This window comes from Desmodus rotundus, chromosome 3 (genome assembly GCF_022682495.2).
Source record: "Desmodus rotundus isolate HL8 chromosome 3, HLdesRot8A.1, whole genome shotgun sequence".
NCBI lineage: Eukaryota > Metazoa > Chordata > Mammalia > Chiroptera > Phyllostomidae > Desmodus > Desmodus rotundus.
The window spans coordinates 6510684-6525465 of NC_071389.1; the positions used below are offsets into that span (position 1 = coordinate 6510684).

At 58.2% G+C, this 14782-nt stretch overlaps 2 protein-coding genes across 2 annotated transcripts; one reads left to right on the top strand and one right to left on the bottom strand.

Annotated features, from left to right (window-relative positions):
• Positions 1 to 3611: 3611 nt before the first annotated feature.
• On the bottom strand, positions 3612 to 8941 carry FBXO2 (F-box protein 2). Its single transcript, XM_024554700.4, has 6 exons — positions 8819 to 8941; positions 5505 to 5858; positions 4954 to 5083; positions 4790 to 4885; positions 4264 to 4402; positions 3612 to 4039 (listed from the first exon to the last, which is right to left on the bottom strand). The coding sequence occupies exons 1-6, from the start codon at positions 8838 to 8840 to the stop codon at positions 3905 to 3907; spliced, it is 876 nt and encodes a 291-aa protein (XP_024410468.2). The 5' UTR covers positions 8841 to 8941; the 3' UTR covers positions 3612 to 3904.
• Positions 8942 to 9049: 108 nt separating this feature from the next.
• Positions 9050 to 14246, top strand: LOC112299451 (F-box only protein 44). The gene is made up of 6 exons (XM_053921232.2): positions 9050 to 9493; positions 10217 to 10505; positions 11656 to 11782; positions 11931 to 12026; positions 12128 to 12263; positions 13164 to 14246. Exons 1-6 carry the CDS (start codon positions 9488 to 9490, stop codon positions 13338 to 13340), a joined length of 831 nt encoding a protein of 276 aa, XP_053777207.1. The 5' UTR covers positions 9050 to 9487; the 3' UTR covers positions 13341 to 14246.
• The last annotated feature ends 536 nt before the right edge of the window (positions 14247 to 14782 follow it).

Genomic DNA, 14782 nt, shown 5'->3' on the forward strand with positions numbered 1-14782 from the left:
CCGCAGTCCTTATCATCTCCGGCTCTTCTCACGCTGCCTCACCTGGGAGCCCCTAACTGCCACCCCTGCTCTGTCCCCTGGCCTGTGTCCGTCTTTGATCAGGCACCATAGTAAAGGTGCTGGGACGTGAACTGGAAACCCCACCTCAACCACTTACTCACTGTGTCACCCTGGACAACTACCCCGCATCTCCAAGGCTCAGCTGTCTTGTCTGCAAAACGGGAGTACCTGGATCTACCAGGGAGGGCCACCGGGCAGATTAAATAAGCCCATGTGCTCAGCACAGGAGCTGATGCCTGTGCGGCCTCCACGATGCCTGTCACTTGTCATCGTTGTCATCATTATCACTCACCATCATCGTTGTCATCGTTACCGCTCATCCCATTACTCTTGGGAAATTTGGTTTCATCAACTAGGCTGTCAGTCGCTGGCATCTAACTCCCCGTCCCAGCGCCTGCTGGACAAAGCAAAGTTTTCCCTTCCAGGACACTGATGTCATTTCTGCTTCCTAGAGCATTTATACCTTGTAAGCCAGTACACACAGTAGGTGCTCAGGAAACTCTCAGGACTGCCTGCCTACATCTCCAACCTCACATCAAACCATTCCCCCACTTGCCCACTGAGTTCTGGCCATGCTGGCTGCCTTTCTGATCTGGGAATAAGTCTATTCCCACCTCAGGGCCTTTGCACTTACCGCTGCTCCCAGGCTGTGCTTCCCCCAGCTATCTGCTGGTTTCTCCTTATCATTCAAACGTCAGTTCCTCAGGGAGATCCTCCCTGATCACCTTGACCAAAAGAACACTTCCACCCTCACTCTCTACTTTGTTTACTGTGCTATAGAAGCCAAGAGCCTAAGTGGCTGAATAGAATTCCATTAATTAGCTGTGTAGCCTCAGACAAGTTGCTTAACCTCTCTGCGCTTCAGTTTTCTCACCTGTAAAAACTGGAATAATAGTTACCACTTCACAAGGTTATTATGATGAATAAATATATATATATATATTTAGAGTAGTGCCTGGTATGGATATTAAGTGCTATACCATGTTAGTGATTTTTTTATTCATTCATTTAGCCTCTAGTGTTTATGTTTCTCCATCTGGGTTATGCATTCCAGGAAGGCAGAGTCCTTGCCTGTTTTATCCCTAACAGATAGTAGGTGCTCAGTAAGTTTTGATCAGTTAGAAAGGATCTCAGGGGACATGCAGGCCTCCCTCTCCTTAGCCAATGTTCACAGCCATTGAACGTTGTGGCTGGCTAACCTGTCCACCATCCCTGGCACTAGCTCGCCCCACTGTCTGGAAGGGCCCTTGGGCGCCCCCTGATGGACAGTGTGTAGATTTCCCTTGAAGGAAGCTGATCTCTCCAGTCCTATTAAACTGTGTGGTTCCTGGGGGTCCAACTCTGCCCTCTAGATTAGAAACAATGAAGTTGCGGGGATAACAGCAAGCTCTTTGGAGCAAGATGCACCTGGATTAGAACTTGTGCTTCTCCACACATATGGCACACTTATTGTGTATGCCATTTGCCAGGAAAGTCCCTCATCCTCAGTCTCAACGCCCTCTCCCCCTTCCCCACCTCCTTCCGGGGGACCAGGGTGGTGTGACGGGATGTGCCCTGGGCACAGTGAAGCTTGCAGGTTCCCCCACCCCCGCTCCCTCCACCCCCACGCAGAATCAGCCCTTCCACAGCTCAGGAGCAGCTGTCTTGTCTTCCGGAGCTAAACACCACCAGTCTATCCGATGGTCCCTCCAGTGACGTGTACTTGGGGACAGTGGGTCTGGACCATCCCATTATCCAAGCCCTTCAGGTCTCAGCTCTAGGGGTAGAATCTAGCCTCTGGGCTTCTGGCTCTTTCCGCTTAGAGCAGGCAGTTGGCTGGAGGTGGCCTCACTGGACTTGAACCCTCTTACCCCACCCCACCCCCTCCCTGGCTGCTCTGTCTCCCCGTCCAGAGACACAGGTTCCCCTGGGCCCTCTCCTGCCTCACTGCACACTTGTTCCCAGCCTTCACCAGTGCCCTTGGCTTTGACTGCTGGCCATGTACACCGCAGTTCCAGTCAGTGTCTCCAGCCCAGAGCCTGACTCACACGGGCCTCTTTCCCGAATCCCCATGGGGGGAGCTCCCCCACTGCAATAGCTTCCATGCCCCCCAAATTCCCACCCTGACATCCAGTCCTCACAAGCACTCAGGCCCACTGAGATCCCAGTCCAGCCTCCTCCCACAGCCCCCAGGTGGGCTCTGGTCCTCTCCCAACTCGTCCCCACCTGGACCCCCACACAGCCACCCTAGTCCCTCACCCCAAAGCTTCCCATTGCCTGTTACTCCTGTACTTAAACCTGGGAGCTCACAGGGGTGAGCCTCTTCCTTTGTGAATCCTCATCAAACTGGACCCCCTGGCCCATTGGCAGCGCAGGTGGGTGTGAACGATGCTCTCCCCCACCAGACTGAAATCCCCTAGAAAGGACTGGGGGTGCCCAGGGAGCAGGAGCTGTGGCCCCTGCCTTAAGACTGGGCATTCTCTGAGGTTAGGGCTTTGCCCCCCCCCCCCGTCAGACTGAGGATGTCCCCAGGGACTATGCCTCCACCATTAGACTGGAGACCGTGCAGGATACCAGATAAATCCCCTCCCAGGGTGCCACTTCCTCAATGTAGCCAGGACGATGGTTCTTCCTGGGACAAGGAGTGTCTTGCTCACCGCTGTCACTTCAGGGCCCTGCACAGGGCCTGGCCATGACGGGGACCTCAGGCATCATGAGTGAATGGCTGAGTGAATGAATGAACCAATGAACAAGCACGGGCGGGCCCCCGCCTAAACCCTGCAGTCCCACCTGGCTAGCAGGTGGCATCAGGCTCAGAAGCAAAGGAAGGCTGGAGGGGCACAGGGATTTAATTGGTCCCCATGTTGGAGAGAGCAGATGTTGCGGGACCCTGCACTGCCCAGGACCAGCAGCTGAGAGTCCTGGGGAGGGGCGGGGTTTCAGAGCTGTAGGGAGGCCAGAAGGAGAGAGCCTGGCCCAGAACCTGGCGCCACACCCATCCCTCCTCCCCTCCCCTCCCACCAATGCCAGGGGTCAGTGCCAGGGGCCAGGCTCCAGACAGGGCTCAGAAAATGACCAATGAGATCAGATGCAAAAGACTCCTGTCCCAGTCAATAGCAAGCCAGGGAGGAAAGCCGGGAAGTGGACATGAACTGAAGAGGGATGCCAAGCTAACCCTTTCTGTGCTCCCCCACACCCACCTCCCCATCCCCCACCCCAGGTCATGGGCATCTATCCCTGGGCCCAAGAGAATTCGTACCCTAGATGAGGTATTGCCATCACCCGTGGGGATCAAGAGATGACTGCAGGGTGCCCCCCTTCCATTCTGGCCTCTGGGCAGCTTGGGTGTCAGTCAGGCGCCAGGCCCAGCTCCCCACTCCTTGGCCTCACAATCCCAGCCTTTGTCCGCTGCCCAGGCCTGGCTGGCTCTGCCCTGGCCCAATGGGCTCTGGAAACCTAAGCAGCTGGAGCCCCACCAAGTATTTTTCCAGGCTGAGCCAGGGGCCCTCAGGAGACAGGGAAGGGTGCAAAGAGATGGGTGTTCATTCATCCGTTTGTTCATTCATTTCTTCCTTGAACAAATAATGTTTATTGAACGTCCACATTGTGGCAGGCACTGTGCTAGGGGTGGGAGATTCAGTGGTGGGCCCAGTCCAGGCCCAATCCTTCACCCATCTTATTTTTCAGATGCAAACATACACCAGCAAAAACCCTTCTCTACCTGTGTGGGGGCTGGGCTTGGAGTAAGGGGCGGGACAGGAGTGCATTGGGGGTGGGGAGGAGGTGTGGGTACTACCACTAAGGCCTATCTACCCCGGGCCTCTGCCCCTCCGGGGCAGCTGCGGGGAGCTGGAGGAGGGGTCACTCAGGGCTCCACCCACACGCTGCTGTTGGTCACGCGGGCCCCGAACCAGCCCTTCCAGTAGACGGAGTCCTGTCCCCCGTGCTCGAAGCGGACGAAGCGAACGCCGGGCCCGTAGTCGGTGAAAGTGTGGGAGATCTGGGGGGTGAGGAGAAGGGTCAGTCTCAGGGCTCCGAGGCCTTCCCCGGCCACCCCACCCGGTCCACTGACTCGCCCCTAGCCCCACTCGATCTCTCAGCCCCGGGGCGCTCTCCCAGACTTGTCCGCCCTCCCAGCCCTGCCCCGCCCATGGGGCGGGGTTTCCACAGACCCCGCCCGCTACATCCAGGTCCCGCCATGACGCCCCCAGCCTCCGAGCTCACCTCGATCCAGCCCCCATTGTCGTCCGTTTGCGGCACCGCCACCTGCCCGCTGTTGAACTCGGCCAGCACGTCTTCGTGCTCTGACAGCAGCTTCACCGTGAGCTCATACACGCAGCCTGCGTCGCTGCGACCTGAGTACCTGCCCCGGGGAGGGAGCGAGAGTGGAGGTGGGCCTCAGCCAGTAGGCCGTCTACAGCAGGTAACCCTGCTGACTCTACTGCCAGTGTCCCCATCTTCCAGATAAGGAAACTGAGGCCAAAGAGAGAAAGTGACTTGCTGAAGGTCCAAACCCAACCTTGGGCCGAAAGCCAGCCCACAAAGACATGATTTGTTTGGACAGTAGAGGGATTACCCACCCCCCCCCAAAAAAAATTGCCAGCATTTAAACTCAGGAAGAAAGGTGAATTTCACCTTCTCCTGGAGACAGGTTCCACGTGGCCACCACCACTAGGGGAGGCAGTGGCCCTCCAAGCAGGGTAGTGGCTTTAGTCCCCACCCCCCAACGCAGTCCTGCAGGGCGGCCTACCAGTCCTTCACCACGATGGCCGGCTGAGTGGTGTCCAGCAGCTCCTCCCAGTATCCCTCAGCCTGCAGGTCAATGACCTGCGCTTTTCGACACCACCTGGGGGAAGTGGGTTAGGAAGGAGTGGAGGCCCCCTTTCCCCTCCCCGTCCATCCCCCTCTCCTTACTCGAAGGAGGAAGCAAAGAACTTCTTGACGTTTTCGTCGTGGATGAATTCCATCCCACAGTCTCCGGGCATTTCCTCCACCCTCCAGCCGTCCCCGCCATGCTCCACGTCGCACCAGCCCTCCAAGTCCTCTGCAGGAACACGACAGCCCCACCCTAGTCACCCAGTCCCTGAGATGGTGTGGCGGTGCTGGCTTTTGCCCCCACAGTCGGGTGCTGGGCCAGCTGGTACTCTAATGGTGTGGGGTGGGAGACGATGGTGGGGCTGAATGGCAGGCACTTTCTGTTTGTCCCAGATGCTCTCTCCCTCCTGGGAGGGTCCCCTACAGGGCAAGTCTTGCCCTGGGTCACGGAGGGTGGAAGGGCCTGGGAAAGAGACCCCCAGGGAGCAGGCGGACAGGGACATAATAGTGTTTATTGGGGCTATTCTGTGCTGGGCATTGTGCCAAGCGCTCTCATTTCACCCGCAAGCAGGCTGGCATTGTGCATGGCCCATTTTCCAGAGGGGGAAGCTGAGCCCCCCAGTCATGGGGTAGGAGGGCCTGACCCTCACCTTCCCCGCACGGGTTTCGGAGCAAGTTGCGCCGCCTCTTGCTCAGGAAGTAGAACTGCTGCCAGTGGTCGCGCTCGTCCTCAGAGCCGCCCTCGGGCACCAGCCCCTCCTGCTGGCACTTGAGCAGCCACAGGGGGGCGCCGTCCACCAGCTCCTTCCAGCGCAGACACACCAGGCGGCACACCTGCACGAGCTCTGCTGCCGGCAGCTCTGCCAGCACGCGCAGCAGCAGCGGCTCCGGCAGCTCGTCCAGGAACGCCGCCTCCGCCTCCTCCTCCTCCCCGGCGCTCGCCTCCTCCGCGCACGCCTCCTCCTGCTGCTCCTCGGGGCTCGCCTCAGGCTGGCTCACGCTCTCTGCAGGGGCGAAAGGGTGGGGGGTGGTGACTCCCTTCAGACTGTCTCTCTACAGGCCCCAGAACTGCCGTGTGTCAGGTGTCCGTCCTCCACTCAGCAGCTGGGGCCAGAGGTTCCATGACCAGAAACTGGGGCCCAGTGGAGGAAGCCCAAGGGAACCAGGGCCACAGACCCGCCCCAAGGCTGAAAAAGCTGCCTTAGAGGCCACATTTTCCCCCGCAAGGCCAGCACACCCCATACCTGAGTAGATAACAGCAGCTGATGATGTTATTAACAGGCCTGCCTTACGTTTCCCATTTGAACTTCTTTAATCCTTCCAACCACCCTCTGAGATCCCTGCTCCTGTCACCTCCTCATGGAAGCCCTCCTGGACTTCCCCTTTACATCCTCTCACCGCCAGAGTTCCAGTCCTTCCCAGGTTTTGTCCTAGTGGGTGATGGTTTTTAAAACACCTTTCTTGGAACTAGATTGAGGGCATGAGGGCAGGAACGAGGTCTGGGGGACTCACTGCTTTGTCCCCAGTGCCTGGCACCTGGCACACCGTCAGCAGCTGATGTTTATTGGGCACTTAGTGAGTGTGGCCCCGTTCTGAGCATTTTAATTTCATTTACTCTTTAAAGCCTCACAGTGTCTCTTCAAGGCTTTTTCTGTCGCTGTCCCTGTTTCACTGGTGAGGACACAGAGGCACAGAGACATGAACCAGCTGAGGATCACACAGCAAATGGGTGATTGGAGCCTAGATTTGACCCCAGGCAGCCTGGCCCCAGAGCCACTTTTAACCTGCACACATCAATAAAATCTCTCACTGAGTTATTCTGCAGACGGAAATGCTCAGACTCCGGGATGCACGATGACTTGCCGAAGGTCACGCTGCTGGTATTAGGGAAGGGGACATGGGGATCTGAGGCCCGAGGGGGAGGCAACCGGGGGTCCCTGACTTGGGGGTGGGGGAGAGGGGCTCATTAAAAGGCCCCATGTGTCACACAGGGACATGTAATACGTGCTTGGGAAAGGAAGGTTTTTTCGGCTCCTGGCCCTTGGGTTCCTCATCTGTAAAATGCCCGGCCATTCAGACAGTGCTGATGTCCAGATCCCCTGAGGGGACGAGGGCATCTCAATGGTAAGGAGGTGGACAGACAAACGTCAGGAGCTGCGGGCTACACTGTCCTCTGGTCCCAGCCGGCCTCCACTAGGCCACTGCAGCCTTGAGTAAGCAGATACCAAGTGCCCAGTGTCTCTGGAGGACGGAGACAGTGTGGGGAGGAGACGGGGCCACTCTGGGTGACAGGGGAGGCCACAGCTCTCAGACTCAAGATGGGGGTGGAGGTGTTCCTAAGGGCTGAACCCTGGAAAGCCAAGGTGGTGGTGGAAATGGGCCGGGTACTGGGGGAGGGAGCAGGCAGAGCCTGGGCCCAAGTCTGGGTGTTGCCAGGACCCCAGCCTGCTGGCCCTTCACCTCCTCACATGCAGCGTTTTCTCCCCATCCCCACACAGTCAGACCCGTGATTGCCGAATTGGGGTCTACCTCTTCAGAGCCCAGAGTGCACAGTGGGTCCTCAGTAGATCTTAGCTGTGAGTCTTATCATTCAGCACAGCGCATCCCCTTCATTATTAGCATTGTATTATTTACTTATTTTGTCACATCTGTATGATGTGGGGCTTTACCCCTTCTCTTCTAGCTAACAGGAAGCTAAGGCCCAGAGACACTTTCTGGCTTCTCCCAAGTCACACTGCGGAACAGTGGGAAGTCAGAGAGGAAAGTGCCAGGCCCTGAGGCCACATCACCTGCCCATCCTGCTGCCCACAGCTCTCTGGGGAGCAGAGCCCAGTGTCCTCACCTCTCCACCCCTCCCCCTGCCCTGCCCTGGCCCTGGTCGACACCTGATGCTCCCCCGAAAGGTGCACCCCGCTCACTCCCCTCTCCTGGCCCCAGGCCTGGCACTTGAGGCCCCAGATCTGATTACAGGCCCCCCCACCCTTGCTCAAGTGCACACAACTCCCCACATTGTTGCTGTCGGAAAGTTATCTGGCCCCTGGAAGCTGCCTCCAGGGCTGATTCACTCACCTGGATTGGGCCCTGGAGTCCAGGGAATAGCTGGGCCCTGAGAGAAAGCAGGAGCCCATTCCAGGGCCCTAGAAAAGGTGTGGCAAGGGGGCCATGGAGGACTGGGAGGGGGAGCCGAAGGAGCTGGGATTTTCAGGGCTGGGAGAAGGGGGCTTAGCTGCCTGAGCAGGCATCGGTCTGTTTCCCATTGCCTCCCCCCAGCAGTGCCCACTCTCAGATGGGCCTGCTGAGGAAGGGACGGGGTGCCTGCAGGCAGGACTTGTTCCCACCCTGACTCAGCTGGCAACCCCTACAGGCCAAGCCAGCTCCGCCAGCTCCAAGCATGGGGACGGGGGTCTCTGGTGCCAGACAAGATGACTGGGCAGTCTCTGAGGGCTCTGAGTATTGGCGAGAGCTGGTGCCCAACCTTCCCTCCCTGCTGGCCCAGTCCCCACTGGGCACCTGGCCACCCAGATGAAGGGTGGCCCCTCCAGACAAGGGAACCCAGGAGAATGGGGTGGGGAGAGGCCCATAACCCCAAGACATCCATGCTGGCAAATGAAAGCAACTGATGGAAGGAAAGGACATGCAGCCTCCTGCAGCCTCCTCCATCCTAGATGTCGCCCAGACCCCAGACCCATAAACCCTCCGAAAGCTGGGAGGCGGGATTGTGGGATTACTCCTATGCTGTTTCCTGGGCAAATGGAAACCTGGAGTCCTTCCTCCCTGCCTGTCACCTCTCGAGGCCTCAGATACCAGACAGAGGACTGTGCTCTTCTGCGACTGTGTCAAGGGCTCTGCTCAGGTAAAAGTTTGCGGCGCTGGGTTTCGGCAGCCCCACCCGCTGTAGCACTCGCCCGCCTGCCCTGGTCCCCCCTCCCAGGCTGAGCTAGTGGGTCCGGGCTGCGGCAGCTACCTGGGTCACCGTCTCCGTCCATCGCTGCGGAGGGCGATCGTGAGCAGCAGGAGCCGGAGCGCTGCGGGGCTGCCCGGGGCCCTAGGCGTCGGCGAGTCTAGGTGCTGCCTGCGTCTAGGTCGGGTCCCAGCCGGCCGCGCCTCTTAAAGGCCCCAGCCTCCGCCCCCGCCCCGCCTTTGGCCCAGCGCCCGGCTGCCCGGCAGTCCGGAGCGGTCAGCCCGGGGCCTGAGGATGCGGGTTCCTCGGTGAACCCGGGAGGCCAGGGAAGATCAAGAGTCATTTTTATTTTTTTTTGTTTGTTTTATTTTTATTTGCGGGTGTGGGGGTCCGATCTGAACCTTCTCCCAGCTCCCTTCTGGGTTGGCTGTTGGGGTGAGGCCGCGAGGGGACAGGGAGAGTCCGGGTCACGCGGAGGGTGCGGGGCACGCAGCCAAGCAAAGGGGAGGGGCAGAGACTCCTCCCGACACCCCCACCCCGGGTAATTTTCCTACTTCGCGGTGGGGGCGCGTCCCAGGTCCCACGCACCCAGCCGCACGCCGGCGCGGCTCGGCGCGGGGAGGGGAGCGGGCAGTGGAGGCGGGGCCGGGGCAGGGCGGGTACGCGGCGACCGCTAGCGGAGGCCGGCTCAGCTCCTGCGACCGAGAGGGGTCTTCTCGCCGTGGCGGCCGAATGCAGGTGACCGGCCGGAGTGGAAGCGAGGGTTGCCGCGGCAGGGGCGCGGGCGGGGGTCTGGCGGCGGGCTCGGAGGTTCCCGGCCTCGCCGCTGTGCGCGGAGGGAGGCCCAGCTCCGACAAGTACCAGGCCGCGGGGGGCTTCGCGGTGCGGCCTCCAGTGGTGGTGAGAGCGGAAACCCGGGCAGGGGTCGTCCTTGATGAGCAAGGGTCCGAGTCCCGACTTTGGGGGACTTGTTAAAGTCGTGACGCGGAAAGGGAGGCCGAGGGCGCGCAAGGGGACCTGGAACTGGAGCCCAGGCACGGGAATGGGGGTGGGGATATAGGCTAGGCCTTTCCATCACCCACCCCTTCTCCAGTCCCAGCTGGGCAGATCATTTCCACTGCGGTCTTGAAAATGTCGCTTGAGCCCTTTGGACCTCTGTCAGAGACAATAATTATTCCTGCCCCCAACATCCCTCCTCTTTCCGATGATGGGGGAGAGAATGGAGAAGGCACGGGACAGACTGGAGAGCTCGCAGGGCTGCGCTTTGTTACTTCCACTCTAAAGGCTGGCCCATTGAAAAAGGCTGCCTCTAGAATCAGAGAAGACTCGGGCTCCTTCCCTTCGCTCCCGTCTGAGTGTCTTCGGGCAGATCCAGCCACCTCTCCGCGGGACCATGGGGTGCTGCAAATACTGGGCGTAGGGAGGGCCTTGGTCCATAGCCTAGCTTTTCAATATCCCCAGGAGAGCGTCCAGAAGCCAGGAGCCATGGCGGTGGGGAACATCAACGAGCTGCCTGAGACCATCCTGCTGGAACTGTTCACACACGTGCCCGCCCGCCAGCTGCTGCTGCGCTGCCGCCTCGTCTGCAGCCTCTGGCGCGACCTCATAGACCTCGTCACCCTCTGGAAGCGCAAGTGCCTGCGGGAGGGCTTCATCACCGAGGACTGGGACCAGCCTGTGGCCGACTGGAAAATCTTCTACTTCCTACGAAGCCTCCACAGGAACCTCCTGCACAACCCATGTGCAGAAGGTGGGGTGCAGAGTGGGTCTGGCACGCTCCCAACACACACATTGTCGGGGTACCTAACATTTATTAAGCACTTACTATGCGCTAGGCACGTTCAGTGGTTTAGCGCCTTTAATCCTCTCACAATAACCCTAAAAGGTAGGTACTGGTAGCATCCCCATTTTTCAGATGTGCAAACCGAGGCCAAGAGTGGCATTTCTTATTTCACCTTTAAGATTACTTCCCCGGTGACCTTTCCTAGGAGAGGGAATGTTGGCCCTAATGTTAGGACAAATTATGTCCCAGACACAAGACCAGGAAGTCAGCCTCCAGGGCTAGGCCTACTAGAACAGTCCCAGAGGTCACAGGGGGGCTTCGCTCATGGAAGAATGAGAGAGCCAGTCTTCTTTCCAGCACATTTCAACAACAGATAAAACAAGGCCTCTACAGTTATCCAGAGCTCCCTTGTTCCCTTGCAGTGGTGAACTCGTCGGCTGCACACCGGCACTGGTGGGACGGGAACCTCATTCTCCATTACGTGGCCAAATTCTGGAGCAACGTAATGATAAAACAACTCCAAGCTCTCCAGAGCTGTCGGAGGCCTGCCGCACTTGACTCCCCAACAGCCTTGTTCTTGCCCAGCAGCTGGTACACTTTGCTGCACAAGCCAAATCTTGCCCAGAAGCTAAGTATAGTTTTTACAGTTTTAAAGGGTTAAAAAAAAAAAAAGCATACCATGTGGTAGAGACAGGGCCCACAAAACCTAAAATATTTTGGCCCTTTACAGAACATTTGCCAGTTCCTATTCTTGACCCCAGTTTCTAGAAGACAAAACCAAGGCTCAGAGAGGGAAAGCAACTTGCCTAGGGTCACACAGCCCAGTATCGGCTGAGGCAGGACTAGACCCAGATCTGGCCAGTGTCAGAGCGTTCTGCATCACAGGAGGGGCTGCTGCTCGTTCTTATCATCCCATGTGTCTCAGGCTTCCAGTGGAGATCACCTGTGTAGTGCCTGACACACAGGAAGCTCCGCATTGGAGGCAGGCACTACCGACCTGCAGCGTTCCACAGCACAGGGCTGGAGGGCAACTGCTGAGGTCCAAGGAGAAGGGGCCCTTGGGAGATGGTGACCAAGGAGGAGCGTCCCCTTGATGTGCCCGGTGCTTTCCTGCCAGAGGGATTTGAGTTCTGGAGCCTGGACGTGAATGGGGGCGATGAGTGGAAGGTGGAAGATCTCTCTGGAGACCAGAGGAAGGAATTCCCCAATGACCAGGTCAAGAAATACTTCGTGACTTCTTATTAGTAAGATCCAAGGTCAGGGGGTCTTGGGGTGGGGGGGGAGCCCAAGTCACTGCACCCTGGGGCCTCTCCTGCTCTTGGCGGGCAGTCCTAGCCTCCTAGTGCCCTAGTGGTGAGCCTCAGCCCCTCCCACCCTCCGCTCGCCCCCCAGCACCTGCCTCAAGTCCCAGGTGGTGGACCTCAAGGCCGAAGGGTATTGGGAGGAGCTGATGGACACCACACGGCCAGACATCAAGGTCAAGGACTGGTGAGTGCCCGGGGCGAGGGTTTAGGGGAGGTCCTGCCACTCAGGCACCCCATCCAGCCCCCCATCTCCAAGGCCCTAATGGGCCTTCCCTCTGCCCGCAGGTTCGCAGCAAGGCCGGACTGCGGGTCCAAGTACCAGCTGTGCGTTCAGCTCCTATCGTCAGCACATGCGCCTCTGGGGACCTTCCAGCCAGACCCAGCAATGATCCAGCAGAAGAGTGATGCCAAGTGGAGGGAGGTATGTGGGCCGGGAAGAGGGCAAGAGCACACTGCTCAAAGCTGAGACTACAGCCAGACAGGTCTGGGTTCAAATCCCAGCTCTGCTGACTCTCACCTGGGCTTCGGCTGTTCTGAGCTCTGCAAGACCTCAGCGAAGTGATGCTGGTAAAGCCGTGTTCAAAAAGGCTGACTGTTATTAATTACTAATGTTGATTGTTACTGTTGTCTCGATGCTGGCAGGTGACAGCAAATGGTCAGCAAACATTTTCTTAAAAGGCTAGATAGAAACAATTCAGGCTTCATAGGCCACGCTGTCTGTTACAACTACTCAACTCTTTGACTCCGTGGTTGCATTGTGAACGCAGCTTCAGCAAGTGGACATGTCTGTGTTCCAATCAGATTTACAAAAACAGGTAGGGGCCAACTCCGGATCTGGACCGGTGGTGTTCAGGACACTTTCTGCAGTGATGGACATCATCTGTCCACACTGTCCAGTGCGGTAGCCAGTAGCCACGGGCAACTACCAAGCACTTAATAACAGCCAGCTCCCAGTGTGACTGAGGAACTGAATTTTTAAGTTCACCCAATGCTAACTAATTTGAACCTAAATAGCTACATGGGCCCAGCGATGGCTGAATCGGACATCCTTTGAAAGCTTCCAAAATTGCCTTCATCATTCTGTGCCAAAGTTGGACCCTCCAGGATTTTACTCCGTTTGACAGATGAGGAAACTAAGGCATAGAGGGGGGAGGTGGTCTGCCCAACATCACAGAGTTAGAAACAGAACTCAGTTCCACTGACTCCTGGACCAGCACTAAGATAGCAGACGCCTCCTGGCACCCCCTACCCCTCAGGCAGGGCTATCCTCAAAGGTCAGCTCCCCTGACCTCACTCCCTGCCTCCACCTGCCCCCTCCCAGGTCTCCCACACCTTCTCCAACTACCCGCCCGGCGTCCGCTACATCTGGTTTCAGCACGGCGGCGTGGACACCCACTACTGGGCCGGCTGGTACGGCCCGAGGGTCACCAACAGCAGCATCACCATCGGGCCCCCCCGCTGCCCTGATGCCTCCGAGCCCCCATCCACAGAACGCTGACTGGTAAACTGTTGTCAGAGAAAAGCTGGGCTTGGGAAAGGGAGGTGGGTCAGGCTTCCCCAGAGCTTCTAGTTCATCCTTGCTCCCCCACCCCTTTTTGGGCCTCTCCATTTGTGCTGCCTTCACATGCTGTGGACAGCCAGCTCTCCACCCGAGGGCTCAACCTGAACGATGAGGGGGCAGGCCTTTAAGAGATGGGGCCCCTGAGGTTAGGGTGATATAGTGTATTCCCCCAGGGTCCTTCCCCAGACCCTCTGAGGGTGGGTCTCCAAGCTCAGATGGCAACCTAGATCTGGGTTTCTACCTTCCCCTCCTGGGCCTTTCTGTGTCTTTTTTGGTGCCCCTCGAAGCAGGGGCAGAGTGAAGGACACCTGGCAAGCCTGTGGCTGTCCTGGACAATGCAGATGCTGGCAGGCGACTGTGTAGCTCAGATGGGCCTGAGAGTGGAAGGAGGGCTCTGCTGTTCCCAAGCTCTCGCTCTGCCCACTGGCTCCAGTTGGTGGCTGACGCCCAGAGGTTCATGCCTGGCCTGAGATGGGCAGGCCCAGGATGGGGTGCAGTCCACACCAGGTCTGGGCTGTCCTCACAGTTGGTGACGCCCCAGAAGCCAGATGGGGCGGGGCTCTCCAGAACACCTCCAGAATCCTGTACGTGGTAATGCAGGGCAGGTGGATGCAGGATTGGGCTGTGATTCTGAGAGCTAGGATGTGTGAGCATAGGATGAGTGGGGTGGGGGTCTTCAAGGACCACCTGTCCACCTCCAGGCCTGAACCAGGCCCCCACCCCACCTTTGGAACTGCCATTCACAGGGCCTCCCCACCCTGCCCTGAGCCTCTCCCTCCTGCTGGAAGGACACTAGTGCTCTGATCCTACCCCTGCCGCATGCAGCCAAATAAAAGGCTTTCCCAGCCCAACTTGTGCCCTGTGGTTTCTGGGGGGCAAACCAAGCCATGAAGGGCAAACTTCGTGGGAGGCCCCAGACCTGTCAAAGGAGCAGCACGTGTGGCCTCTGTCCAAGGAACAGAGAGGGGTTGGCATTTCGGGAGCTGCACCATGGGAGAACCAGGGTCACGGGATGAGATGCAAACACCTGGCCCCAGTAGCCATCAGCCTTGCTACCTTCCGCTGTGGCCTGGCAGCAAGCCCGGGGGTGGGGTGTGTGGATATCTCCCTGCAGCCCTTGCGTGCACCTCACGCTGGGTCGGCGGAGTCATCCCAGCCCGGCTTGCAGGTGTTTAACTTACTCTTCCCAGAGCTTTAATATTAGATGAAGCCAAGGCACTTAGAGTGGTTCTCGGTGGGTGCTCAGTAAGTACTGTTAAACTTAATTATCTAACTCAACAAGGAGCTAGATGAGGGCCTCAGCCGGGGCAGGGTCCACCACTCAACACCTGCACGGCAAGTTAGCAGAGGACACCCTTCCTTGGAGGAGATGCAGCCCT